Here is a 27,842-nt window from a genome sequence, read left to right on the forward strand (position 1 = left end):
TTATTTTCATAGTACCAAAGAGTACCATGAAAGCTGTTTCAGGAGGACTAGTTATTCATATGTTAAAGTTGTCATCAAACTTGGAAACTGTGTCCGGTTGGCAAGCAGTGAAATAGCAGTTATAGTTGCAAGGAACAATTCTCTGAAATGTTTTAAGCCCAATCTTGCATGAGGACACTTGTGTTTTATATTCCAAGAGAATGCAAAAACATGGGCCCCCTAACATAGGGCCCAATAGTGTTACTACAATCAGAGTTTTGAGAAATGGACAGGACATTCCTGTCAACATGCCTTCTAAACATTTATTTTTCATCCTGTAGATTACTTAAACTGTCATTGATTTTGTGGAAACAGTGTTTGCTAGTTACTTGCAAAAAGATTCATGGCAAAAATGTCAAGAACAATTGACTATGACTGTGGTATGTTGGCCCAATACTGGAAAAGACTCATATACACTTACAGACTTCTGAGAACTTAGAGGACATTGAAGACATCACATTCTTCCTGTCACAGGAAGAACATGAGACCCTGAACTAAGGGAAAGGTATTAATGAATAAGTGTGCTTCTCCCGACAGGCAAAAATATGAGTCATCTCAGGATAGAGATAACTTTGATGACTTACAAAATAATTTGAATGATAGAGATTCTATGGCCAAAAGCAAAACAATATTTGAGAGGTAGGGTGTGGCAATGCTAAAGAGGATATAAATACTTCCTGAGGAGTAGAGGATGGCACTCTCTCCTAGTCATTGCTTTCCTCTGCCTTTCAGCTCTGCCTGTCTTTGGGGACTGTCTGTTTGTATAGATAGCAAGTAAGAGAATAGTTAAAGCAGAACTCAGGTGAAGCAGCTTTTCAGAGTTGCTGAGGACACTGAGGAGCAACTTCTCAGAAATGCAGCTGTCTTGGAGTCAACCATGTTCCTGTAAGTAGCCCTTCATTCATGTTCCTCTAAGTAAGTTTTATCGATGCATTATTTCACCAAGAAGGGTTTGGATAATACTAAAATTCTTTGGCATCATTGGTGCTATGTCTGTTATAAATTCAAATTTGTTCATGCCTCACATGCAGACACCAAACACAAGAGAACAGAGGAATAACTTTTTAGAATAAAATTCCACTGTAATCTTTGAGGACAGTGGTTCTCATTGAGAACTGACTGTCTCTGTCATGAAGAAACATGACAATGCCCCAAGACATTTTATATGGTCTTAATTGACATGAGGATAAAAAGGTGAACTTTTACAAATATCTAGTAGGAAATGCTGTTGAACACCTTTCTGAACAAGATATTACTCAAATAAAAATGACTAGCTTCCTAAATTGAGAAATCATATTTTACTAAGAACACAGGATTCAATGATGCAGTTGTCTCAACTGCACAAGTAAAAATTACAATGTTTTGGTCTCTTGGTCTTTTACATGTGTTTGGTCACTTGAATGCACTTGAATAAATGTTCAGTTATAAAGCCTAGTGCAAGTAATGACAGAACATTTGTGTCTTTCACTAATCCAGTACAAGCCACCTCTCTTAGCAACAAGAAAATTAAGCTTGTTTTAACAAATCACCTTTTCTTTGTAGACTGTATTTTCATGAAAAATGAATTGATGACAGCCAAAATTTATTTTATGAAATGAAGAATAGAATTATTTGCTGTTTTATTTTATCTTATACTATAAACACTCCTAAGATGCATGTTACACAAAGTAAATTCTTTTTTACTTTTGAGATTATACTTGGAATATTTCTCCCTTCCTCTTACTCCTTCCAAACACTTTTCTATATCCCTCTTTGCTCTGTTTAAAATTTATGACCTCTTTTTTCATTAGTTGTCGTTACATGCATACATGTATGTGTATATACATATATGTTCTTACATATAAGCTACTCAGTTTGTATATTGCTACTTGAATGTAACATGCCTGACAATTGGGTATTGCATAAACAATCAATGTGCTCTCCCCTAGAAAGATTATTTCTCTTGATCTCATATTCTTTAGTTTGCTGTAGTTCTTTTTGTAGATACAATGTAAATTCTTACTTGCATCATGTTTTAGGGAAATTAATTAATGAAATGAAAATAACTTGTTACTTTTATTCTGTAGCTAAAATATTATTTATATATGTTGTTTATTACACAAATTTTAGAATATTTCAGGATTTAGACTATTGGTAGTAAGCTATTTTTTCTAGGCACAAATCATCAATGTTGGCCTAGTTATGTGTTAGATATATGTTTGCTGCATTTGTGAAAGGTGTATGAAACTTGACTTTCTACCAAATATACTTTGTTTTAGAAATATACTTTAATTTAGAAATTGTTTAGGAATGTCACAAATATTCAAAAGAGAAGGAGAAATGATATTCCCCAGGGAAGATCAAACCAATTTGTTATCCAAAACTAAATGCCAATCCCTGAATTCATACATACAAGTAAAATTATACAGACTAAGCAGGTTACATTTTGGAATATATATGTACATAAGTATATACATTTGCATATAATTACATTTAATGAACAATGAAGCCACAAAATTGAGAGACCAAGGAGGGATATATGACTGAGTTTCAAGTAGTAACAGAAAAGAGAAATAATATAATTATATTATCATTGCAAAAAATAAAAAATATTTTAAAAATTCATACAGATGAATCATATGATCTGTTTCTTTCTTTTTGGGAACATTAGTTTTTGCAGCCATATTTAAATAAGCCCTGTTTGGACAAGTGTGCTTCTGATTTTTCTCCTTTATTTGGGCTCAGATGAACAGGAATGTAGCTGAAATTCTACAAGCATTATGAGCGAACTGTCTAAACATTACTTGCTGTGTTAAAGAAATGTGTATTTTAACATGGACTGCATTACAGCAACTATAACTCTTTTGGCTTAATAAATATTTGAATGAGTATATATTAATTATAACATACTGCATATAGTAAAAGAAAGAGGGGAGATTTTAACATGGTACTTATATGTTTCCATCCTCTTGAGATTTAAATATTAATATTTTGGAGTTCTGTCTCTGACCACACCTGAACTGACAGATTGATGAAATCATCATTGATCATTTTCAAATATTTTAAAGGTAAGTGTTTTATAGAATAGGAAAATAGATAATGTGAAGTCTTCTAGATTGTCTGTAATTATGTAATCAAAGACAAAGGCAAAATAGTTTTCCTTGTAATTAGTGAGAGTGATGTTGGGTGGCAGGGAGACAGGTTCATGGAAGTCCCTGCCACACAGATGCATAGTGAAAGGCCATAGGTGTCCACTATGTGAAAAGGTAAAGTGACAATTCTGTGGTACTGCTGTACTAACTCTCTCAGCAGTTATAATAGGACTGTAGGGAAATCACTTGCCCATGCCGACCTTATACAGCCAATAGAGTTTGATGAAAATTACAAATATCCAGTGTATTCACAGATCAAGTTCTAAGGAAAAACATCAAATGGTTTGGTAAAATGGCAAATGCACAAGATAATCATCGTGAGCTGAAAATTCCAGGCTGTGACATCATTTTTATGACAGGACTCTCTTCAGCCTTATTGTCAGTAATTCATCGGTCATGTGTCTATTCTCATCAGGCATGAAGATAAAGCAAACAGAATTGTGCTCCTTGTATTATCAGTTTCCAAAATGCTGGCATTAGAAATTCAGTTTTAAAATTCCTGAAGGATGTTATAAATTAAAATGAGCTCACAAGCAATTAAAATATTTGGAGGACTAAATATTGTGGATCGGTATCAATGTAAGCTCCAAATGTTTGCAAAGTTGGAAAGTACTTCAAGATCAAGTCAAAGATGTGGGAAGTGATCCAACTCTCAAACTATGCATTGGGAAAATATTACTTATGTCTTCACAGTGAACAAAGCTTATGCCCCACTGCAGTTATACAGAAGCAAATCATGCAGCCTAGGAACCCAAGAACAAACATAGCTTGCTAGACATTTTAACACATAAGTGCATTTGAAAGAATCATCTGGGTGTAATTTCTCTCTTTGTAGCAGGAATGATTCAGCTTCTGCTAGTGTCAAACCTTCTCCTATGGGAATGTGTGGTCTCCAGACCCATGTGCCTTGACATAGGATACAAGAAGTTGTTCCTTCAAGAACTCTTTGACCGTGCAACTGTCATTGCTCAATACACCTCTAACCTCACCATGCAAATGTCTGAGGAGTTTGTAAGTACCTAATTTCCTCTGGTTTCTTCTCTAAAGGACTCTTCAAAAATTCTACAGATTAAACCAGAAAAAAAAAAACATGAACAAAATTTCAGATAATATACCTTCATAGGATTAAAAAAAATGTATCAGATATTGAGAAATGGTACAGGTAGAATGGGAAATGTGATGAAATCTCGGAGACTTGTAAAGATCACAATGATTTTAAATAATTAATTAAATAGATATTTTCTATAATTAGGTTTTTTTGTTTTTATTTTTTTATTATTATTTTTTTTTTTGTAAAAAGTGGCTGTCTCTCAACTCTAATTTATGACATTGAGTCCTAAAAGTGAGGTCAGAGAAGAACTCTGTTTTTCTGGTCTTGTTTTGGAGGGTCCAGTCTCCACAGTCTTTCTTCACTTCACAAATGTGGAGCATAAGAGAAGTGCATTGCAGAGAATTGTGTGGAGGGAAAAGAAATGAACTAATCTGAAGCCGTGTAAAGAAGAAACAACAAAAAGCTGTTTAGTTAGCCTCAAGTGCTGAGAATGGTGTCTATAGATTTCCAGGGACAAATTTTTAAAGCCATAGGGAGTGCTAGTTTAGGAAAGAAATGTATTCTCTTTCAACTGGAGATACAGGGTCTTTTCAGAATCAATCAATGTGGAGAAAACAAAGATGACTTCAATATACAATTGGGAATTTGGAGAATATGTCTATAGATTTGTAAGGAATATGCATTCCCATTGTCCTTTCACTTGCTAGGGTTTTTTTTTCCATCATGTATTCTTCATATACAATCTTTTAAATTCATAATATCTCTCCCATAAAAAAGCAAGTCACATAGATACGATTCCTTCAAATGAGGTCACAAACGTTAAACCATCTGGGAACCCCTGACTTTTCAGGTAGATTATTTGGTTCTGTATAGCTTCAGTGGGGAATAAGACTTTTCCACTGTGAAAATGCAGGTAATGATTACATTTCCTCAACATATAGTTTGAGAGATAGATGACTCCCTGTATCTTTGATTTTACAAATTCAATGATTGCTAGTAGAAAATATTCTGCTTTAATAAACACCTTAAACAAAATCCTCAATTGATCATATATAAACATTAGATAATACTTTTAATCTTCACTCATTCTTTGATATGTTTTCTTTAAAACATGCCTAGATAGTTTTACTTTAGTTAAAATTGTATAATTTTCCTCCTTCTACCCTTCCCATGTTTGTTCCCTGTAATCCCTCTCAAATTAACAGCTTCAACAGCTATGGTTATTGTTTTATTTTATATACATATATAGATATATATTATAACATACACGCATAGTCTGCTGAGTACATTTTAATGCTGTATTGCTTATATGTACATGATTTTAGCCACTTGATGTGATATAAGTAGAGGGTTCAGGGGTTCATCCCTAGGGAAGTCTACCCTTCTATCAGTCATCTTTAGTTGACAGGAGTTCCTTGTCTAGCGGTGGGAGCCCCTGAGATTTCCCCCTTCGGTTCTAGTATGTCTATTGGTGTTATTACTGCTCAGATCTTAATGAGGCAGCCATATTGTTGTAGTAGCATGTGTATAACTTTCTTGTCCTTTCTAAGAGACACAGCCTCTGCAAACTTCTCATTTCCCTGGCTCTTATAATCTTTCTGTCTCCCATTTGTGTTGTTCTCTAATTTTCTTAATTAATTTTGACACCATCAATAAAATTACCTTGTAAATTTATCATGAACTTGGTATTGTCCAGACATAATGATTCAGTGGTAATTGAGAAAGAGGTATAATTTCACAGCACATACTTAGAACAAACATACCATCTTAGACCAACAGTAAATAATAGATTCATAAATACAGTTACAAGAGTTGTGGCAGTGTAGAAAAATTTCTAAACAGCCTTATTAAATAAGAAACACAGAGCCAAATACAGGGGTGAAAGCCGTAGAGATAAGAGAAATAGTGAGAGCCACCAGCTAACCTTAGCTCACCATGCCGCTGTAGCTGCCCAAGTGAGCTTCTTCCTATCTAACCTGCACCATTATTGCCATACTGTTCTGCCTTCTCATTGGCTCTTAGCCAAGCTACCTCAGTTCCTTGTCACTGCTTGTCTGTACAAATCTCTAGGTCTCAATGGTTGGTACTGGGATTAAAGGCCTGTGTCACCACACTTGGCTGTTCCCTAGTGTGTCCTTGAACACACAGAGACTTTGCTTGCCATGTGATCAGATTAAGGGCATGTGCTACTACTACCTGACTTTGTTTATGGCTGGTTGTGTACTCTGATCTCCAAGCAAACTTTATTTACTAACATAAAAATAAATTATCACCACATTTCAGCACAAATAAAATATCACCACAGTGGCAGTTTGAAAGAACATAGCCCCGAAAGGAAGTGGTACTATTAGGAGACATGGCCTTGTTGGAGATGGTGTGTCACTATGAAGGTAGGTTTTGAGGTCTCATATTCTCTCAAACCACCACCACTGAGACTGATTATTTCCTGTTACCTGCAAGTCAAGACATAGCCAACACCATGCCTGCCTGCACACCGCCATACTCCCGGCCACCATGCTCCCCACTATGATGATAATGGACTAAACCTTGGAAAATGTAAGCCACACCAATTAAATGTTTTTCTCTTATAAGAGTTGCCATGGTCATAGTGTCTCTTCACAGCAATAGAAACCCTAACTAATATACTAGTCTATGTTATTCAGCTAACCTCATAAACAAGACATGTAAAACCTTTAATGTTTTAGAGTGCTAGTAATTGTGTAGCTTTCTTTCCAAATTAATTTTCAGGAAGGGCAAAAATAACAAGAGAAAGAGTGGAAGAAATTAGGAAATTAGAAACTGAGACTAAAAATGAAATTGTATGTCTAATGGGAAGAATATATAAGCAGAATATGTTTGCTTAATTATTCAGTTTCAGGTAGTGTTTGTTATAAACTGCACATCTATTAAATACATTTATATAATTATCATAGGTGCAATTATTTAATTCAGAAATGCCAATAAATTGAAATGTTTTATTATTTTCAGGATGAAAACTTTGCCAAAAACCTGGAGTACAAAGCCAGGAACTCCAGCACCTGTCATACCGCTTCCCTTACTACTCTGGAAATCAATGAACAAATCCAACAGACACAAGTAAATCTTCATTCCTGGTTGTCACCAAACCATCTGAAGCAGTACACAAGGTTTACTGTGTTGTAGGTTATTTCAGGTGTATAATGTATCAAACAAAACAGAGAAGAATGAACAGTCAAAAAACAATAGCATTATATAGTTAACAAATTAAAAGATAAAACTAATGCTAGTTCAGATTCATAAATGGTCCATACACAGATTTTTTAGCCAGTGCCATGCCTGGCTAAAAAGGATGAATATACATTCATGCACATGTGGAATAGATGTGAATAGAGTTGCATTTATTATAATAGGCTCCTCCACTGCCACATATTTCTTTTTTTTTCCCCTTTTTTTTTCTCTTTTTTTTATTATTATTATTATTATTTTACAACACCATTCAGTTCCACATAATAGCCACAGAATCCCCTGTTCTCCCCCTCTCGCCCACCCCTCCCCCCAGCCCACCCCCCATTCCCACCTCCTCCAGATCAAGGTCTCCCCCGAGGACCGGGGTTGACCTGGTAGACTCAGTCTATGCAGGTCCATTCCCCCCTCCCAGACCGAGCCAAGCGTCCCTGCATAAGTCCCAGGATTCAAACAGCCAACTCATGCAACGAGCCCAGGACCTGGCACCAATGCACAGCTGCCTCCGAAACAGATCAAGCCAAATGACTGTCTCACCCGTTCAGGGGGCCTGATCCAGTTGGGGGCCCCTCAGCCTTTGGTTCATAGATCCTGTGCTTCCATTCATTTGGTTATTTGTCCCTGTGCTTTATCCAACCTTGGCTTCAACAATTCTCGCTCATATAAACCCTCTTCTTTCTCACTAATTAGACTCCCAGTGCTCCACCAGGGGCCCAGACGTGGATGTCTGCCTTCAGATTCCTCAGTCCTTGGATGGGGTTTATGGCACCACTATCTGGGTGTCTGGCCATCCCATCACCAGAGTAGGTCAGTTCCTGCCGTCTCGCGACCATTGCCAGCAGTCTTTTGAGGGGGTATCTTTGTGGATCTCCGTGGGCCTCCCTAGCTCTCTGCTTCCTCCCCTTCTCTCCTTCTCATGTGGTCTTCATTTACCATGGTCTCCTATTCCTTGTTCTCTCTCTCTTTTCTTGATCCAGCTAGGATCTCCCACTCTTTCCCTCGACTGTCACCCTTCATTGTTCCCACTCATGACCAGGCTATTCATGTAGATCTCGTCCATTTCTCCGTGTCTTTTTTTGGGGTCCCGTTTTCCAGGTAGCCTAACTGGTGATGTGAGTAGCAGTCTAGTCATCCTTGTTCCACATCTAGCATCTTCCTATGAGTGAGTACATACCATATTTGTCTTTCTGAGTCTGGGTTACCTCACTCAGGATGATTTTTTCTAGATCCATCCATTTGCCTGCAAACCGTGTGATGTCATTGTTTTTCTCTGCTGAGTAGTATTCCATTGTGTATATGTGCCACAATTTATTTATCCATTCTTCAGTTGAAGGGCATCTAGGTTGTTTCCAGGTTTTGGCTATTACAAACAATGCTGATATGAACATAGCTGAGCAAGTGCTCCTGTGGTATGATTGAGCATTTCTTGGGTATATGCCCAGGAGTGGTATAGCTGGATCTTGGGGGAGATTGATTCCCAATTTTCTAAGAAAGCGCCATATTGATTTCCAAAGTGGTTATACAAGCTTGCATTCCCACCAGCAGTGGAGGAGAGTTCCCCTAGTTCCACATCCTCTCCAGCATAAAGTGTCTTCTGTGTTTTTGATCTTAGCCACTCTGACAGGCGTAAGGTGGTATCTCAGAGTTGTCTTGATTTGCATTTCCCTGATGATTAGGGAAGTTGAGCAATTCCTTAAATGTCTTTCAGTCATTTGGGATTCCTCTGTTGAGAATTCTCTGTTTAGTTCTAAAGCCCATTTCTCAATTGGACGGTTGGTCCTTTTGATGTCTAATTTCTTGAGTTCCTTATATATTCTGGATATCAGTCCTCTGTCAGATGTGGGGTTGGTGAAGATCTTTTCCCATTCTGTAGGCTGTCACTTTGCCTTGTTGACCGTATCCTTTGCTCTACAAAAGCTTCTCAGTTTCAAGAGGTCCCATTGATTGATTGTTTGTCTCAGTGTCTGCGCTACTGGTGTTATATTTAGGAAGTGATCTCCTATGCCAAGGCGTTCAAGACTATTTCCTACTTTCTCTTCTAGCAGGTTCAGAGTAGCTGGATTTATGTTGAGGTCTTTGATCCACTTGGACTTAAGTTTTGTGCACGGTGACAGATATGGATCTATTTGCAGCCTTCTACACGCTGATATCCAGTTATGCCAGCACCATTTGTTGAAGATGCTTTCTTTTTTCCATTGTACACTTTTGGCTTCTTTGTCAAAAATTATATGTCCATAGGTGTGTGGGTTAATGTCAGGGTCTTCAATTCGATTCCATTGGTCCACATGTCGGTTTTTATGCCAATACCAGGCTGTTTTTATTACTGTAGCTCTATAGTAGAGCTTGAAGTCGGGGATTGTGATGCCTCTAGAAGTTGTTTTATTGTACAGGTTTCTTTTAGCTATCCTGGGTTTTTTGTTTTTCCATATGAAGTTGAGTATTGTTCTTTCCAGATCTGTGAAGAATTGTGTTGGTATTTTGATGGGGATTGCATTGAATCTGTAAATTGCTTTTGGTAAGATTGCCATTTTTACTATGTTAACCCTGCCTATCCATGAGCATGGGAGATCTTTCCATTTTCTGAGATCTTCTTCAATTTCTTTTTTCAAGGACTTAAAGTTCTTGTCATATAGGTCCTTCACTTGCTTGGTTAGTTTTACCCCAAGGTATTTTATGTCATTTTTGGCTATTGTAAAGGGTGATGTATCTCTAATTGCCTTCTCAGCTTCTTTGTCCATTGTATATAGGAGGGCTACTGATTTTTTTGAGTTGATCTTGTATCCTGCTATGTTGCTGAAGGTGTTTATAAGCTTTATCAATTCCTGGGTGGAATCTTTGGGGTCACTCAAGTATACTATCATGTCATCTGCAAATAGGGAAAGCTTGACTTCTTCCTTTCCAATTTGAATCCCCTTAATCTCCTTATGTTGTCTTATTGCTCTGGCTAGAACTTCAAGTACTATATTGAATAAGTATGGGGAGAGTGGACAGCCTTGTCTCATTCCTGATTTTAGTGGAATTGCTTTGAGTTTCTGTCCATTTAATTTGATGTTGGCTGTTGGTTTGCTATATATTGCCTTTATTATGTTTAGGTATGTTCCCTGTATTCCTGATCGCTCCAAGACTTTTATCATGAAGGGGTGTTGGATTTTGTCAAATGCCTTTTCTGCATCTAGTGAGATGATCATGTGGTTTTTTTCTTTGAGTTTGTTTATATGGTGTATTACATTGATGGACTTTCGTATGTTGAACCACCCTTGCATCCCTGGGATGAAGCCTACTTGATCATGGTGGATAATTGTTCTGATGTGTTCTTGGAGTCTGTTTGCCAGTATTTTATTGAGTATTTTTGCATCAATGTTCATGAGGGAGATCGGTCTGTAGTTCTCTTTCTTTGTTGCATCCTTGTTTGGTTTAGGAATCAGGGTAATTGTAGCCTCATAGAAGGAGTTTGGTAATGTTCCTTCTGTTTCTATTATGTGGAACAATTTAGAGAGTATTGGTATTAACTCCTCTTTGAAGATCTGGTAGAATTCTGCACTGAAACCATCTGTTCCTGGGCTTTTTTTGGTTGGGAGACCTTTAATGACTGTTTCTATTTCCTTAGGGGTTATTGGACTATTTAAATAGTTTATCTGGTCTTGATTAAACTTAGGTATGTGGTATCTATCCAGAAAAATGTCCATTTCTTTTAGGTTTTCCAGTTTTGTGGAGTAGAGGTTTTTGAAATATGACCTTATAATTCTCTGGATTTCCTCAATGTCTGTTGTTATGTCCCCCTTTTCATTTCTGATTTTGTTGATTTGGATTCTCTCTCTCTGTCTTTTGGTTAGTTTGGATAAGGGCTTGTCTATCTTGTTGATTTTCTCAAAGAACCAACTCTTTGTTTCATTAATTTTTTGTATTATTCTCTTAGTTTCTAATTTATTAATTTCACCTCTCACTTTGATAATTTCCTGGCGTCTATTCTTCCTGGGAGACTTTGCTTCTTCTTGTTCTAGAGCTTTCAGATGTGCTGTTAATTCACTAGTGTGCGATTTCTCCAACTTCTTTATGTGGGCATTTAGTGCTATGAATTTCCCTCTTAACACTGCTTTCATAGTGTCCCATAAGTTTGGGTATTTGGTGTCTTCATTTTCATTTTTCTCTAGGAAGTCTTTAATTTCTTTCTTTATTTCTTCCTTAACCCATTGGTGATTCAGTTGAGCATTATTCAGTTTCCATGAGGTTGTAAGTTTTCTGTAGTTTTGTTGTTGTTGAAATCTAGCTTTAAACCATGGTGATCTGATAGAACACAGGAGGTTATTCTGATTGTTTTGTATCTGTTGAGATTTGCTTTGTGGCCAAGTATGTGGTCGATTTTAGAGAAAGTTCCATGGGGTGCTGAGAAGAAAGTATATTCTTTCTTGTTAGGATGAAATGTTCTGTAGATATCTATTAGGTCCAATTGGGTCATGACATCGGTTAAGTCCTTTATTTCTCTGTTAAGTTTTGATTTGGGAGATCTGTCCAGTGGTGAAAGTGGGGTGTTGAGATCTCCCACTATTAATGTGTGGGGTTTTATATGTGGTTTAAGCTTTAGTATTGTTTCTTTTACATATGTGGGTGCCCTTGTGTTTGGGGCATATATGTTCAGAATTGAAACTTCATCTTGGTCGATCTTTCCTGTGACGAGGATGTAATGTCCTTCTTGATCTCTTTTGATTGATTTTAGTTTGAAGTCTATTTTGTTGGATATCAGGATGGCTACCCCTGCTTGTTTCTTAAGACCATTTGATTGAAAAGTCTTTTCCCAGCCTTTTATTCTTAGGTAGTGTCTATCTTTGAATTTGAGATGTGTTTCTTGTATGCAGCAGAAAGATGGGTCCTGCTTTCGTATCCATTCTGTAAGTCTATGTCTTTTTATAGGTGAATTAAGACCGTTGATATTAAGGGATATTAATGACCAGTGATTCTTCATCCCTGTTATTTTTGGTGGTAGTGTGTGTGTACTTCTCTTCTTTGGGGTTTACTGTTGTGGCTTTATCTATTGCCTGTGTTTTCAAGTGTGTATCTGACTTCCCTCGGTTGGAATTTTCCTTCTAGTGCTTTCTGTAGGGCTGGGTTTGTGGATAGGTATTGTTTAAATCTGGCTTTGTCTTCGAATGTCTTGTTCCTTCCGTCTATGATGATTGAAAGTTTTGCTGGGTATATTAGTCTGGGCTGACATCCATGGTCTCTTAGTGTCTGCATTACATCTGTCCAGGACCTTCTGGCTTTCAAAGTCTCCATTGAGAAATCGGGTGTTATTCTGATGGGTTTACCTTTATAGGTCACTTGGCCTTTTTCCTTGGCTGCTCTTAATATTCTTTCTTTATTCTGTACATTTAGTTGTTTAATTATTATGTGTCGAGGGGACTTTTTTTGGGGGTCTAGTCTGTTTGGTGATCTATAGGCTTCTTGTATCTTCATAGGCATTTCCTTCTTTAAGTTGGGAAAGTTTTCTTCTATAATTTTGTTGAATATATTTTCTGTGCCTTTGAGTTGGTATTCTTCACCTTCTTCTATCCCTATAATTCGTAGGTTTGGTCTTTTTATGGTGTCCCAGATTTCTTGGACATTTTGGTTCATGACTTTGTTGGCTTTAGTGTTTCCTTCGACTGATGGAACTATTTCTTCTACTGTATCTTCAATGCCAGAAATCCTCTCTTCCATCTCTTGCATTCTGTTGGTTATACTTGCATCCGAAGTTCCTGATCTTTTACTCAGGTTTTCTATTTCCAGCATTCCCTCTGTTTGTGTCTTTTTTATTTTTTCAATTTCCCTTTTCAGTTCTTGGACTGTTTCCTTTGTTTGTTTCATTGCTTTTTCATGATTTTCTTTCAGTGCTTTATTGTTTTCTTCCAGGATTTTAATGTTTTCTTCCAGGACTTTATTGTTTTCTTGGAGGGCTTTATTGTTTTCTTCTAATTTGTTTGCCCTTTCCTCTAGTTGTTTACAGCGTTCTTCCAATTTTCTTGTCTTTTCCTCTACACAAGCCTCTACCTTCTTCATGAAGTTACTCATAAGGCTACTTTCTTCTGCTTCTTCCAATTTTTGGTGTTCAGGTCTAGATGTTGGAGGCGAGCTAGGTTCTGGTGATGCTGTATTGCTCTTCGTTTTGTTATATGTACTTCTGCTTTGACGTCTGCCCATCTCCTTGTGGTGTCTTCTTGGTCTTATCAGTGTACTTGTTTCACAAAGAGCTGACAGACTCAGGAAGACTCTCTCTCTTGTCCAAAAGGGAGTTCTCTTGTCCAACTCTTTGGTCCAGAAGGGAAGTCAGGGGCAAGCTTTGGTCCAGAATGGCAGTCGGGGACAGGCTGGGAGCTGGGGGCCGGTCTCTAAGTCTCAGGAAGTGGCTGGGGTCTTGGGCAGATGGGCGTGGGGGCAGGGCGCGGAGACTGCAGGGGCTGCCGGGGGCTTGGAAAAGGGGATCCCTCCCGGTGGGGCTAGAAGGGGAACTGCCCGGTGGCCAGAACCTGGTGCCAAGTTGGGCAGGTCCTCCCGGGGTGGCTGGTGGCCAGGGATGGGGTCCGGGCTGGACCCAGGCACTCACCTCTGGTCCAGAAGGGAAGTCGTCAGGGGCAGGCTGGGAGCTGGGGGCCGGTCGCTAAGTCTCAGGAAGTGGCTGGGGTCACGGGCAGATGGGCGTGTGGGCAGGGCGCAGAGACTGCAGGGGCTGCCGGGGGCATGGAAAAGGGGATCCCTCCCGGTGGGGCTAGAAGGGGAGCTGCCCGGTGGCCAGAACCTGGTGCCAAGCTGGGCAGGCCTCTCAGGGGTGGCTGGTGCCCAGGGATGGGGTCCGGGTTGGACCCGGGTACTCACCTCTGGTCCAGAAGGGAAGTCGTCGGGGGCAGGCTGGGAGCTGGGGGCCGGTCTCTAAGTCTCAGGAAGTGGCTGGGGTCTTGGGCAGATGGGCGTGGGGGCAGGGCGCGGAGACTGCAGGGGCTGCCAGGGGCTTGGAAAAGGGGATCCCTCCCGGTGGGGCTAGAAGGGGAACTGCCCTGTGGCCAGAACCTGGTGCCAAGTTGGGCAGGTCCTCCCGGGGTGGCTGGTGGCCAGGGATGGGGTCCGGGCTGGACCCAGGCACTCACCTCTGGTCCAGAAGGGAAGTTGTAGGGGGCAGGCTGGGAGCTGGGGGCCGGTCTCTAAGTCTCAGGAAGTGGCTGGGGTCTTGGGCAGATGGGCGTGGGGGCAGGGCGCAGAGACTGCAGGGGCTGCCGGGGGCTTGGAAAAGGGGATCCCTCCCGGTGGGGCTAGAAGGGGAGCTGCCCGGTGGCCAGAACCTGGCACCAAGCTGGGCAGGCCTCTCAGGGGTGGCTGGTGCCCAGGGATGGGGTCCGGGTTGGACCCGGGTACTCACCTCTGGTCCAGAAGGGAAGTCCTCTGGGGCAGGCTGGGAGCTGGGGGCCGGTCTCTAAGTCTCAGGAAGTGGCTGGGGTCTTGGGCAGATGGGCTGGGGTCAGGGCGCGGAGACTGCAGGGGCTGCCGGGGGCTTGGAAAAGGGGATCCCTCCCGGTGGGGCTAGAAGAGGAACTGCCCGGTGGCCAGGACCTGGTGCCAAGTTGGGCAGGTCCTCCCAGGGTGGCTGGTGGCCAGGGATGGGGTCCGGGCTGGACCCAGGCACTCTCCTCTGGTCAGAAGGGAAGTTGTCCGCCACATATTTCTTAACTGACCAGAATGTAGTTTATTTTCTAAAATTCAATACACCCCTATTTCTGTTTGCTTTTCATTACATGTACAATCTTTCCTGACTGCTCTGCCTTCTTCCCTGTCATAACTGAAAATCAGCTGAACAAGAAATTCTCCTCATACTATATCATGTGCCTCAGACTAACCTGTTTTGATGAGGTCTACTTATTTTGCAAGCTCTAATGTATAATTGTGATGATCTATCCACTGGGACTCCCTGTCAGAGAAAATCTCAGTATAATTTAAACTAAACTAATGTGTGTGCACATATCATACATATAAACTGTTTGCTATCATTTTATTAGTAATATCTATCATCTAGATAGAAGCTATTCCCGTTAATTAAAATGTGATTATATTGAAGGAAGAAGAGAGGAAAGAAAGAGAACATTTCCTCAAAGCTAGACACTTCAAAAAGCACTCTGTTGACACTGATGCATTTAGTCCTCACAAAAGTCCACCGACACAAGGTACCATTAGGAAGACTATAAAGAGAAGCTCCAAAGGTTACACAAACCTTACAACATTTGCATGCCAGACAAGAATGTGAAACTGTGCTTCATTCACCACAGATATCACTCTTAATCACCATGCCACAGTGCTCCCAGCAACCTGTTTTGTCATGACAATTTGTCCTTCTTTCTTTTATGTTCTTTACACATATAAAGAACAATGTTTACTTGGATTCCTCCCTACTGCCCAATATAATTACTACTAGAGTTGCTAAGAGACATCACAGCAAGTATTTTAAATCAGTGAGGAATATCATGTGTGATCCTGGCAATAAACACACCTGGCTGTGTGTGTGTGTGTGTGTGTGTGTGTGTGTGTGTGTGTGTGTGTGTGTGTGACTAAAATTCAGTGGTTTTTACATCAATGTTGTTAAAGGCAAGGATGTTCTTGTCTTGTATATGCCCATAAATGGGCTGCTCTCTCAGCGGCATAGGAAAGGAAGTAATGTAGATCATGAAAAGTCTATTAATGAATGTATTGTTTTCTTTTTGTAGTTGTCATCCTAGAATAATATAAAAATTACAAGTATGTATGAGTGATTTGTTTTTTTGGCATGAAAATGGTTTAGACCATTTGCCACTGATAATGCTGGTGTCTTTATTTGAATCAGGTCCTACCTAGTCTCAGCAAAGCTTTGGTTTTCCATAGACAAGGGAAATAACCAAACACAGAAGACCTCATGAGTAGAGCAGATGATAGAATGTAGAGGAAAAACATAACATGATCAGCTTCTCAGAAAAACAAAATGATCGTTTATTTATTATTTGCTTTTATTTTAGTAAATTGTAATCCTGTGGCTTAAAATTTCTATTTTTATAATTTGTCATTTACCCAAACATTTTCTAAACACTTATTAAAATCATGTAGATATTATAGTTCACTATGATTGTGCCATTGCCACATTTATATGCCATGTTGTATTTCTTATTTTAACTTGATGTTCAATCATGATTGCTTAGTCAGATGAACTTCTCAAAGTGATGATCAGCATTTCACGAGTCTGGTACCACCCTCTGGAACACCTAGTATGTGAAGTGGCTGCTCGTAAAGGGACCTGTGAGACAATGCTGTCGAAAATCAAAGAGTTGGAGGAAAAAAATCAAGAACTTCTAGAGGAAATGAAAGGAATCCTTGTCAGAGTGAGTCTTCTCTCTACATTTCTCTCTTTTCTTTTTTCTTTCTTTTTCTTCCAGGAAAGATATATTTTGTTGTAGTGAGAATTGAATCTGAAAATATGTAATTTGCAAGAGTTAAATTTAGGTTTCCAACTTGTTCACAGCTTCAACAGTTATTCTCTGAGGTTCCTTACTGAGAACCTCATATACCAGGAACCTCAACAGAAAAGAGGTCTTACAGTTGTTTGGTCAGTGCCTTGATTTTTGACTGAAACCTTTTATTTCTAAATTTTCACCAAACTTTAATCAAAATTATAGGGAATGTGTTCTGGGACTGGAGAGATGTATCAATATGTAAAACCCTTCTTGCTTTTTATTTCCCTGAATTCACATTTAAAATGGATATTGTAGTTTATGCTTATAATCTGAGTACTGGGGAGTCAGAGATACGCAAATCCTTGTTCCTGGTGAAAGAAAGAGAACCTATGGAAGAGAGAGAGAGAGAGAGAGAGAGAGAGAGAGAGAGAGAGAGAGAGAGAGAGAGAGGAGGCATGAGGCACCTGATAAACTTTATCCAAGTTGAACTCTGGCCTTAAAATTAATGTGCATACACACCTCATATGGACATTCAAGTACATACACACACACACACACACACACACACACACGAAGGCAAAAGAACTACTGATTACTAGAAATAATATATGTCCTTCTGGTGATTAGGTTCATCCTGGAGCTGAAGAAAATGCCTACCCTGCTTGGATGGGACTAGCAGAAGTGAGATCTGACAATGAAGATACTCACCATTTTGCTCTTAGTAACCTGTTGCACTGCCTTCGAAGTGATACTGATAAGATTGTCACTTACCTTGAGGTCCTGAAGTGCCAAGTCATCCATAATAACAACTGCTGAGCATATATCCATTCAGCTACTACTAGGATTATCCTTGATAATCCAAACTATCAATGCTTCTTTTGATTTTTTATTTGTTTGTTTGCTTTTGCTTATTTGTTTTTTGAGACAGGGTTTCTCTGTGTAGTCCTTGCTGTTTTGGAACTCTATGTAGACCAGACTGGCCTCAAACTCAAAGATCTACCTACCTCTGCCTCCTGAGTGCTGGGATTAAAGACATGTGCCACTATCACCCAGCTTTAGTTTTTATTTTTTGAATGCACACATGGTTATAATGAATTGCTTCTTAAAAAATAAAAATTTATTCTTTAGAAAAGTTTTGTGTGTGGGGGGGGGACTTCTAATAGTGGCAGTGGGGATATCTCTTTCTTTGTTGGCTGCTCTTGGGACCCTTTTCTTCCTACTGGGTTGCGTTGCACAACCTTGGTATGAGGATTTGTGCCTAGTCTTATGGCATCTTGCTATTACATGTTCCATTGATACTCTTGGAAGGTCTGCTCTTTTCTGAAGGGAAATAAAGGAGCAGTGGTGTAGGCAGAAGTTTTCCTGTGTCCCACCCAGTCCCACAGCTGCTTGGTCTCAAGTAAACATAAAGAGGCTTATATTAATTAAAAACTGTATGGCCTATGGCTCAAGCTTCTTGATAACTAGCACTTACTACTTAATTCAAACCACTCTTATTAATCTATGTTTTGTCACTTGGCTTCATGGCAATACCTGTTCTCTTACATCGTGTTTCTCTTGGCTGTAGCTTGCAGTATCTCCTGTGACTTTACCCTTTTTCATCTCCATTTTCAGTTTGAATCTACCACCTAACCTTATTCTGCCTCATCATTGGCCAAACAGCTTTATTTATCAACCAAACAGAGCAACACATATTCACAGCATACAGAAAGGCATCCCACAGCACTTCCCCTTTTCTGTCTAATTAAAAAGGAAGATTTTATTTTTAACACAGTAAATTATATATATTAAAACATTTTTCAAGCAAAAATTATAGTTATAATATTTAATCTACTTGTATTTGGTAAAACTAAAGAAAATATCCTATCATCTATTCTATATTTGTAAGTCTAGTTTTATATCTAATTTACCTTTAGTCATAATTAAGGAATACAGTAATTGTAACTATCTAGTCTTCAATTCCATCAAAGATCCCAGAAGGATATAATATTACCTGAGTAAACATTGTAAGCAACTTCCCAAATTTTAGAAATGACAAGAGACATTGAGTTGCCTGGACAATCATCCAAGGTTCCTCTGCAACACTGGGGCATCCATCTTCAGCCTACAGGCCTAAAGTCTCTGGCAGACTTTTTAGTGAAGCAGGAAATCTGAAGGACTGTGCAGCCTATTAGCAAAGTTCATTAATTGTTTTCTTCTGTGTTCTTTAGAATGTCTGGCAGTTTATTCTGTGAAGCAGGAACCTGAAAGACCATCTTGCCCTGTTTAGGCAAAGTTTAGTGGTCATTTTCCTGTGGGTTCTGTACATCCAGTCTGTACAACATATTGTCAAGAAGTCCAGGAAAGAGCAGTTTCTTGCCCAAATGGCCACTTTTGCCAAGCCAAAGATAAATTCTACATGGAGTGACTTTGATGCCCATCTTCCTCTTTTGAAGTAATTGGAGTTGCCAGTAGCAGACATGTCTCGTTATCCAGAAAGGTCTAAGTATTTTTAAACATATAATTTTTTTATTTAGTATTCTGTAGGTATTTGAGGGTTACCTTTCTATCTGAAATATATCTTTGCATATCTATAAAAACTAACTAACATGACTATAAGTTTGACTATTAAGATGATTATTAAGTTATATTTCTTAGTTATATATTACAATTTTAAATGAGTGCATAAACATAATACCTTAAACAAAATTAGAAATATATATATACATATATATATAGTATAACAAAATTAATCCTAAATTTGTATTAATAAACCAAAATCTATATTAATGTAAAATATAAGATTAATAGTTGTATTTTAGATTAAAGTAGATTCAATAATATATCCTTTTAACCTATAATTTATATATTATACTGTAAACTAATTTAGCATATTATCAACCTTAGATAATTTGTACTGATATGAATTCTTATATATCAATACAAATATAAACTATTTTTCTATTCCTAATATTTAAGATAATAATATATTGATACAAACTCAAAACGATAATTGTCATATTATACATATGTTCCTACTCCTATTTGAAATATTTTGTATATTGATACAAATGTAAAATTACATTTGCCATGCTGCATGTATGTTCTACCTCTGTTTAAGATATTTTGTATATTGATACAAATTAAGGATATTGTTGTCACATTGCACTATACATTTTTCCTCTGAGTAAGATATTTTATATATTGTTACAATTTTGAGGTAAATATCTTTATACTGTACATATGTTTACAGATTGTTTCCCTTGATGATATGAAATGTTAGTTATTAGTTATTTAGATAGAGAACATCTACAGATTAAGAGTCACCCATGCTTGTCATATCTAGTTATTTTAATTGGGTTTTCCAGATTTACAGACATATATGTCAGATGGATAGATGATCTTCAAACACTTCATAGACTTAGAGAATATAGCATTTAAATGTTTCAATAACTTAGAATTCTGTTGATGTTTGACACAATTGTTCCTGTTAGCACCAATCTACACCTAAGAGAATGTTGGTCTTCAAAGACACTCTGTATGGAAGTTTGTCTTCTTCTTGGCAAAACGTGGGATACTGCCCTTGCCTCAGCTGCTGACAGTATGCACGCTGTCCTTTCTGGACAAGTAGAACACAAGGGAAAATGACCACTGAACCTTGCCAAGATAGGGTAAGAGAGTCTTTCAAAATTCCTTCTTCTAAAAATGATCTGTCAGATATTGTAGGCCTGTAGCCAAAAACGGTTTCCCAGTGATGCTGAGAAACATTAGATGATTGTCCAGGCTGCCATCTATCTCTGTCAATTCTTGCAATTTTTGGAAATTACATGCACTTCCTGTTTTCTCAGGTAATATTATTTTCCTTCTCAGGACTTTGATGGGGTTGAAGACTAGATAATTACAGTTATAATGCTCTCATATCTTACCTAGGAACATTTTAGGTACTAAAGTTAGATTCTTCAGGACAGGACAGCTATTGAAATTATCTCTGTAATTTGTCATTTACCTATGGTCTGGACATTTATGAAAATCTAATATAAGTTTCTTGTTTGATGTTGTTCTTGTAGGTTGCATTTCTATTTTGTTTATGTTATTACCTTTCCCCTCTCCTGAACAATACTTGATAATTGTTTCAATTGTATATAGTTTTATATTAGATTAAAACTTTCTGATTTAGACAAAAAAGGGGAGATGTATTGGGTACCTATTCTACCTGTGACCTTGAAGTACCAGTCCCTAGGGCATGGCCCTGGAACTAGCTTAAGCTGGGAGGCATGTATACTTGGCCCTTCTCTCCCTTGTGGGCTTGGATGGTGCAGACTGACTCAGGCAGCAGGAGCAGCATAGGACAGGACCTCAGCCTTCCAGTACTCTGTGATGATTTTGCCTATTCTGTTCAGTGAGTTTTTCTCCCCAACACAATTTCTAAATAAATAGTTCCTTCATCAGTATCTGTGGATTATCAGCAATACAGTGGACCTGGGGGATGGGGAGGTAAGAGGGAAGGCTACAGTCAGATGTATTATATGAGAGAAGAATAAATAAAAGCAAAGGTAAAATCCAAAGTAAAAACTTGTTAATTTAATATAAAATTGATTCATCGTATTGTGATATTCCCGTGAAAGCTTTCCAAACTTAGTAGTTTGTCTTGCCAATAAGACAATTGCCCTTGCTATAGAACGGGTAAGTCAGGATGGGTGAACTTAGAACCAAAGCAAGAAATCACTGATAATCAGTAAATACATTTTAAAAAAGAAATTTGGGGATAGGCTTTGGAAGAAAACTGCTCTTTATAAGCAAACTTTCAGTCTAATGATAGGCAAGACAAGTACTGTAAAAAGAACAGTCTCCCTAATAACCGTAAATTTTAAACATTCCATAACCCTGTTTGGACACCAACATGAACTGACTCTGTATTTCTCCAGTAACACTCTTAACCATGGTCTCCCTTAGCGCTATCTCAGACAGATTCCACATGTTCAGGTCACTGTAGTTTTGACACTTCATCTCATGCTCAAGTTCTTTTGCATCGTCCCCCCATTCTCCACTTATTAAGTTAACACAGCAGGGAAGACAGATCTCATCTGTTCTTACAGTGTTTCTGTTTCTCTCGCTCTTCTGCATATCAACACCTGTAGCTTTCTTAGATTCAGAAGAGGAGGACAAATGAGAAACAGTGACACAGAATTTGATAACTGAAGTGTATTACTACTATGGCTCAAGTCACATTCTGCTGAGAATCAGGTGCTTCTGTTTTGGAAACACAAGGGGACACCACAAGGAGAATAAGTGAAGAAAATTCTGTGAGTTTCAGCTGAACCTGTGAAAGAAGTTTTGATGAATATGTGAATTGTCTTACTAAAGTTAATACAGCAGATAATGCTGCAAAAGACACAAAGAATTTCAAAGCACAGCAAGGAAATAATTAAACTTATATAGATTTGCATAAAAGTAATGACTTTGAGATGCAGTCATGAAGGTTTGATAAAATACAGATCGAAAAATAAGAAGGCCACATGTCTATTAATTAATCTAGAATTCCTTTATAGTATAGGTCATACAAATAGGATGAAAAGAATTTAGGAAATAAATTCACAGACATCTTTAAATAAATATATGACAACATTTTTTTCCTGTATGCATCATTGTTAAAATGGGTAAGTCCTGGTGAAAATTGGTTTTGCAATATAGAGAATGATTTATAGAATTTGGAGAGTTTTTATTTATTCTATGAGCAAATGGAAATTCATCACAATTTTAAATAAGAAAACAATGTCATTGGAACTGAAAAATAAAAGTATTAATCTAGTTTGAAAGCTTGTAGGATTGGGTAGCTGACAGGAAATGAAAGAGTTGAACTTGAGAATCAAGTTGTAATACAATTTTGACCTGGATTTGTTAGGAATCTCTAGAGTCACAAAGCTTATGAAATAAACCTCTCTCTCTTTCATAAATATATATAGTCATTATATATATATATATATATATATATATATATATATATATATATAAAATATTGCAATGACTTATAGGTGGTAGTTCAACAATGGCTAGCTATGATTAGAAAGTCCAATAATCTAGTACTTGCTCAGTCCCACAAGGCTGGGTGTCTCAACTGATCTTCTGTATATGATGGATCCTGAAGAAGTAGGCTCCAAAGCCACTGGAAAAAAATGGATGTATTGACAAGGCAAAGGCAAGAAGGTGAAGAATGAATGAATCTTTCCTTCTTCCATTGTCTTTATATAGGTTTAGAGAAGTGGCCCAGATTAAAGATGTGCCTTCCCACCTCAAAATCTGGATTAAAGGCATATTGTCTTCTGGATTGTAGTTCATTCCAGGTATAGCCAAGTTGACAACCAAGAATAGCCATCACTATGTGATAAGTCAACAAGCACTCAGAGGAAAACAACAAATCAATAGTAAGGGATACGTGGGGGTATCTATAGGAGAGGATTCCATGGAGTAATGGGACAGCAGAGGTGTGAAAGGGACTGAGGAACCTGGAACTAAATGAAAAAATTAGATGTACAAATTCCAAGACAAATTTTTTTTTAGGTAAACTAAGCTTTAGGCCAATTACCCATGAGTTTGCTTTTCCTGTAATTCATTGACTCAGCACCAGAAATCATAGAAATATTCTTACTCAAACTGCACAACTGAGTTTAATAATAAGTTAATCAAATGATTCTATTAAATTATTCATAAACCAGAAGAAAAGTGTTTATGCTGCTTGAAAACGATGAGTTGTGAGTCTTGTGTCTTTTTTAACACTTACATAAACACACAGTATAAGTGATATAGGGGCAAAGCAAAATGAAATCAGTCCCTTTCTTTGCCAAGCCATCTGGGAGCAGAACATCAGGCTTACTTGACTGTTTCAAGTTCTGTCCATTTTCTCATTCTGATTGCCATCATTTGGATCTGGAATGTTCCCTAAAGTGCCATGCAGCCTGTTTCCCCAGCCTGTGGGACTATCGTTGCCCACTTAGCTTCAGCTGTCAAATTGACATGGCCCAGAGTCATATGAGGGCTCTCATGTGGGGAATTGCCTCAGTCAGAATGGCCTGTAGTAATGTTTGTGGGGCATTTTCTTGACTTCTAATTGTATAGGAGGACCCAGTCACCTATGGGTAGTTCCATCTTTGGGCATGTGGGCATGGTTGTATAAGAAAAGCAGTTTTCCTCCATGGTTTTGTCTTCAGTCTCTGTTTCCAGATTCCTGTCTTGAGTACTTGTCCTGACTTCTCTCAGTGATGAAGCTTATTCGACTCAACTGATTGAAAATGAATTTTTGAATCTAATACTCAGAACCACTCATCCTGCTAATTTTTCTAAGTCAATTAAAAACAGTATAGTTTAAATGAACATAAGAACAGAGCCTTTAATACTGTCTTAGAATTAAACACTCTAGTTACCTAGTTACCACAAGGGTTTTACATTTTTATTTACAAATACCATTTGTGTTCATACTGAGAAAAGGAAGAAAAAACTGTCATAACCTTCTAAAATTACTCAAAAAAAAACATTTTACTGACAATCACTATATTCATTAGCTCACCGCACTCATAAGTCAGCCCATGAAAGCTACTATTGGCCACTGAACTCATGTATCCTACACTTTTACACTTGCACTTAAAAAATATAGAACACACACATATATCTTTTTGAAATTATAATATAATTACAACATTTCTTCTCTTTTCCATCCTCCACCACTTGACTCTCTAGTTCACGGCTTCCTTTTTCTTTAATTATGGTTACATATGTGTGTGTTGCGTTTATTTATATACATAAATACAACTTTCCCCATCTATGTAATGTCACTTTTATTTTGCGGCATCTGGATTCATGCTGATGAGCAAAGACCAACACTGCTGACATGAATCTTAGACACTAACTGAGAAAGAAAGAAAGAGAGAATTGGGAAGGGAGGGGGAAGGAGGGAGAGAGGGGGAAAGAAAGAAAGAGAGAGAGAGAGAGAGAGAGAGAGAGAGAGAGAGAGAGAAAGAAAGAAAGAAAGAAAGAAAGAAAGAAAGAAAGAAAGAAAGAAAGAAAGAAAGAAAGAAAGAAAGAAAGAAAGAAAGAAAGAAAGAAAGAAAGAAAGAAAGAGAAAGGACACATTTGAACACAAAAACTTTGTGAAGCATGTGAACAGGAGATCTGTGCTTTAGGAAAAGAAATTGCAAAGTAGTGAAAGAGACCTAAGGAAAGCAGTTAGAGAGAAGTGCTTGTAAAATTCAATTTAGAAATCAACAAGAAAGGCAAGCTATGATTTTTCTGAGAAATCAAAGGTATTAATCTCTTGAATCTAAGATTCAAATTTTCTGCCTCCAATAAGATTTATTTCCCTAATTCATAATTTAAAAAATGTCTCATTCAGTATCTAAGATAGTTATATGGTCTTCAAAAATATCCAAGTGTGAGTGTTGTGAAAATTCTACCCTTTTCTGTTCAACTGGGTAGATTTTTGAAGTATATTGCAGTAAACTCCTGAAAATTAAGTTCATTTTAATGAGACAATTTTTAAAAAATCTTTTAGAAAACAACAATAAAAAACTTGTGTTCATTGAGCAATGGAAATGTTCAGTGTGCCCAGGATTACATAATTTAAAAGTATGTTGTATGTGTGTGCAGTACATGTGTGTATCTGTGTGCAGTAGTGGGGCTCATGAACCTATGTTCACATGCTGATACACAGAGGATATCAGGTATCTGTTTCTATTGATATCTCCACATTAGTCTCTTGATACAGGGTCTCTAACTGAACCTAAATTTAACTATTTTCTAGTTAAGGCTCTCAACTACTAAATACAAGTAATCTTCCTGTCATCACTGTGTCCTCTAGGCACAGACGTTACAGGCATGCACACCTGGCTTATTATTGTCAGTGCTGGGGTAAAATCCCAGGTGCTCATGCTTGTGCAATAAGCCTCATAGCCCACTGAGCTCCAGCTCCTATGACTTAAAGCAGCAACACGTACTCCAATCATATAGTATAATATTGGAATATAGCACTTAAACTGCACACAAAATATAAATGATTAGCCAGATAGCACTCATAGAAATAGCTATCCTAAAGATTTCTCTTCTCAGAAAAAAAAGATGTTTGTCTTCAAAATCTCTAGTCAATGTGTTCTGTAGGCACACATACATAAATAGCTGCATAAATACGTGCATGCATACATGACTATGTGCAATCGAAATCCAAGTTTTTATAATGCTTTGAGTGGTTGAGAAAAAGTTATAGGTAAGCATCTTTCTTCATTTCTATGTATAAATTTTTGAAGGACAAACTAATCACCATTCAATCTTTTATTGCTCCATCAACAATTCAGGTATTGGTAAATTGTAATCCAGATTCTACAATACAATTCTTCCTGAAAGATTGTACACCCCAAGGCACACTGAAAATAAACCCATGATGCATAAAAAAATGAATGATACTTATAGTGCCTACCATTACACACCACCATTTGTATGGAGAATTAATGGATATAGTCTACCAGACATTTAAAGAATTATGAAAATCAAAGCTTCTCAAAATACTTCCCACAAATTCAAGTTGGCAGAAAGAAAGCAATTTCATTGCTTAACAGACATTCATGTGATTCAGAATACTTTCTTAGCATCTTACAGCTTCTACATATAAAGGGTTCTATATGTTTTTCTCCCAACTGCTGACAAGACTTTTCTACTTTTCTTTAAATATTTAGTCATAAAAATTTCTTCTTGTGATTTATAATCAACTCTGGTCTTCTGATAAATATAGGAAGATATGGACAAGTTCACTTTCAGCCTTGGCAATATAGGTAGAACCAGGAGACATTTCATGAAGGAGAAGTTTGTAAACTGACTCTGGATCTGATGATTAAAGAGTAACAGAGAAACACAAAATAAATGGCCAAGACCCAGAATTTCCCATAAAACTCACAGTGTTGAACACAGAATCAGGAGGAAAGGTGGGCGATCTCTTCCAGCAAGAAGGAGTCATGTTTTCCACAATTCCTGTCTTTCAGTCTTTTGTCCTCCACTGGGATTTCATCACTGCAATTACTAAACTAATGTTCCTTAAAGAAGGCAAAGCCCTGCAAGAGCAAGAACCTAGCAGGCAAGGCTCCACAGGCCTGAAACACTCCTCAATACAGACAAAAGTTAAGGTTTGGAGAGTGCTCAAGCATGCAACTACAACAGACAGCAGAACCTGGAGCATCTTACTGTCTAACAGGAACTGACTCCTCTCTGCTTCTCAAACATTTGGGGAAGCTGAGGCAGGAGTAAGGAGATCATATGACAAAGTCTGGCTGGAGCAGCCTCTGTCTCTATACTAGCATGTGTCTGGCTTCTGTAACCTACATCTACCACCTTATCCTGTCTGGAGAAACCACTTCCGCTCCCACAGGCAGTACACGTAGGGAAATTGCAAACAAAAGCATCTGATAAGTCCAACAAACAAGGACAGCATGGCAAAACTGAAGCTTCAGCTCTTCTTAGGATCACAGTTTCAAAATTGTGCCAGAAACTTTATGCTAATGGAAAGTTTTTCTTTTTATTTATTTATGTTTTCAAATTATGTGTATGCGTCTGCACTTGGGTGTGGGAATGTAAGTGTGGATGTCAGTGAAGACCAAAAGCTTGGAGTCTTCTCACTGGAGCTGTAACAGGCAGTTGTGAGCTGCCAATGTAGGTGCATCAAATTGAACATGGGTCATCCGGCAGGGTAATAGGTGATTTAAACTGCTGAGCCCAGTCTCCTGTCTGGTAAATAGATTTTACTGCAAAGGAAAATTTCCGGAAAGAACTTTACCTAGCCTAATTCTTCTTCAGGGTTGACTGCCTGATAAGGATTAAGTCATTATGAAGTCCCTGGAATGTTGCAGGTCCAGAGCCCAAAATTACACTTTATCTTGGACTATCTTTAGTTAGTCACTTTAATTGCCATTCCTTGCCTGCTTCAGTTTCTGACCTAACTTCCTGTAACTA

General features: G+C 38.0%; 1 protein-coding gene and 2 long non-coding RNA genes across 5 annotated transcripts in view; 2 read left to right on the forward strand and 1 right to left on the reverse strand.

Moving 5' to 3' along the window:
* LOC143273442 (uncharacterized) overlaps positions 1 to 27,186 on the reverse strand; it is a 40,951-nt gene extending 13,765 nt beyond the window's left edge. The window contains exon 1 of the long non-coding RNA XR_013051529.1: positions 26,794 to 27,186. This is a non-coding gene — a long non-coding RNA (uncharacterized LOC143273442). The remainder of the gene's footprint in view (positions 1 to 26,793) is intronic.
* LOC102911231 (prolactin-like) lies at positions 726 to 17,928 on the forward strand. Of its 3 annotated transcripts, none has more exons than XM_076573089.1 (5): positions 728 to 924; positions 4,006 to 4,181; positions 7,210 to 7,317; positions 16,629 to 16,808; positions 17,508 to 17,928. In XM_076573089.1, exons 1-5 carry the CDS (start codon positions 894 to 896, stop codon positions 17,694 to 17,696), a joined length of 684 nt encoding a protein of 227 aa, XP_076429204.1. In that variant the 5' UTR covers positions 728 to 893; the 3' UTR covers positions 17,697 to 17,928. The 3 variants fall into 3 exon arrangements, with proteins under 3 accessions (XP_076429205.1, XP_076429204.1, XP_042134662.2); XM_042278728.2 differs by having other exon boundaries at positions 4,009 to 4,181; XM_076573090.1 differs by lacking the exon at positions 7,210 to 7,317 and having other exon boundaries at positions 726 to 924.
* LOC143273441 (uncharacterized) lies at positions 19,958 to 22,813 on the forward strand. The gene is made up of 2 exons (XR_013051528.1): positions 19,958 to 20,530; positions 21,998 to 22,813. It is a non-coding gene; the product is annotated as an uncharacterized LOC143273441 (long non-coding RNA).
* Positions 27,187 to 27,842: the final 656 nt, after the last annotated feature.

This window comes from Peromyscus maniculatus, chromosome 5 (genome assembly GCF_049852395.1).
Source record: "Peromyscus maniculatus bairdii isolate BWxNUB_F1_BW_parent chromosome 5, HU_Pman_BW_mat_3.1, whole genome shotgun sequence".
Lineage (NCBI taxonomy): Eukaryota > Metazoa > Chordata > Mammalia > Rodentia > Cricetidae > Peromyscus > Peromyscus maniculatus.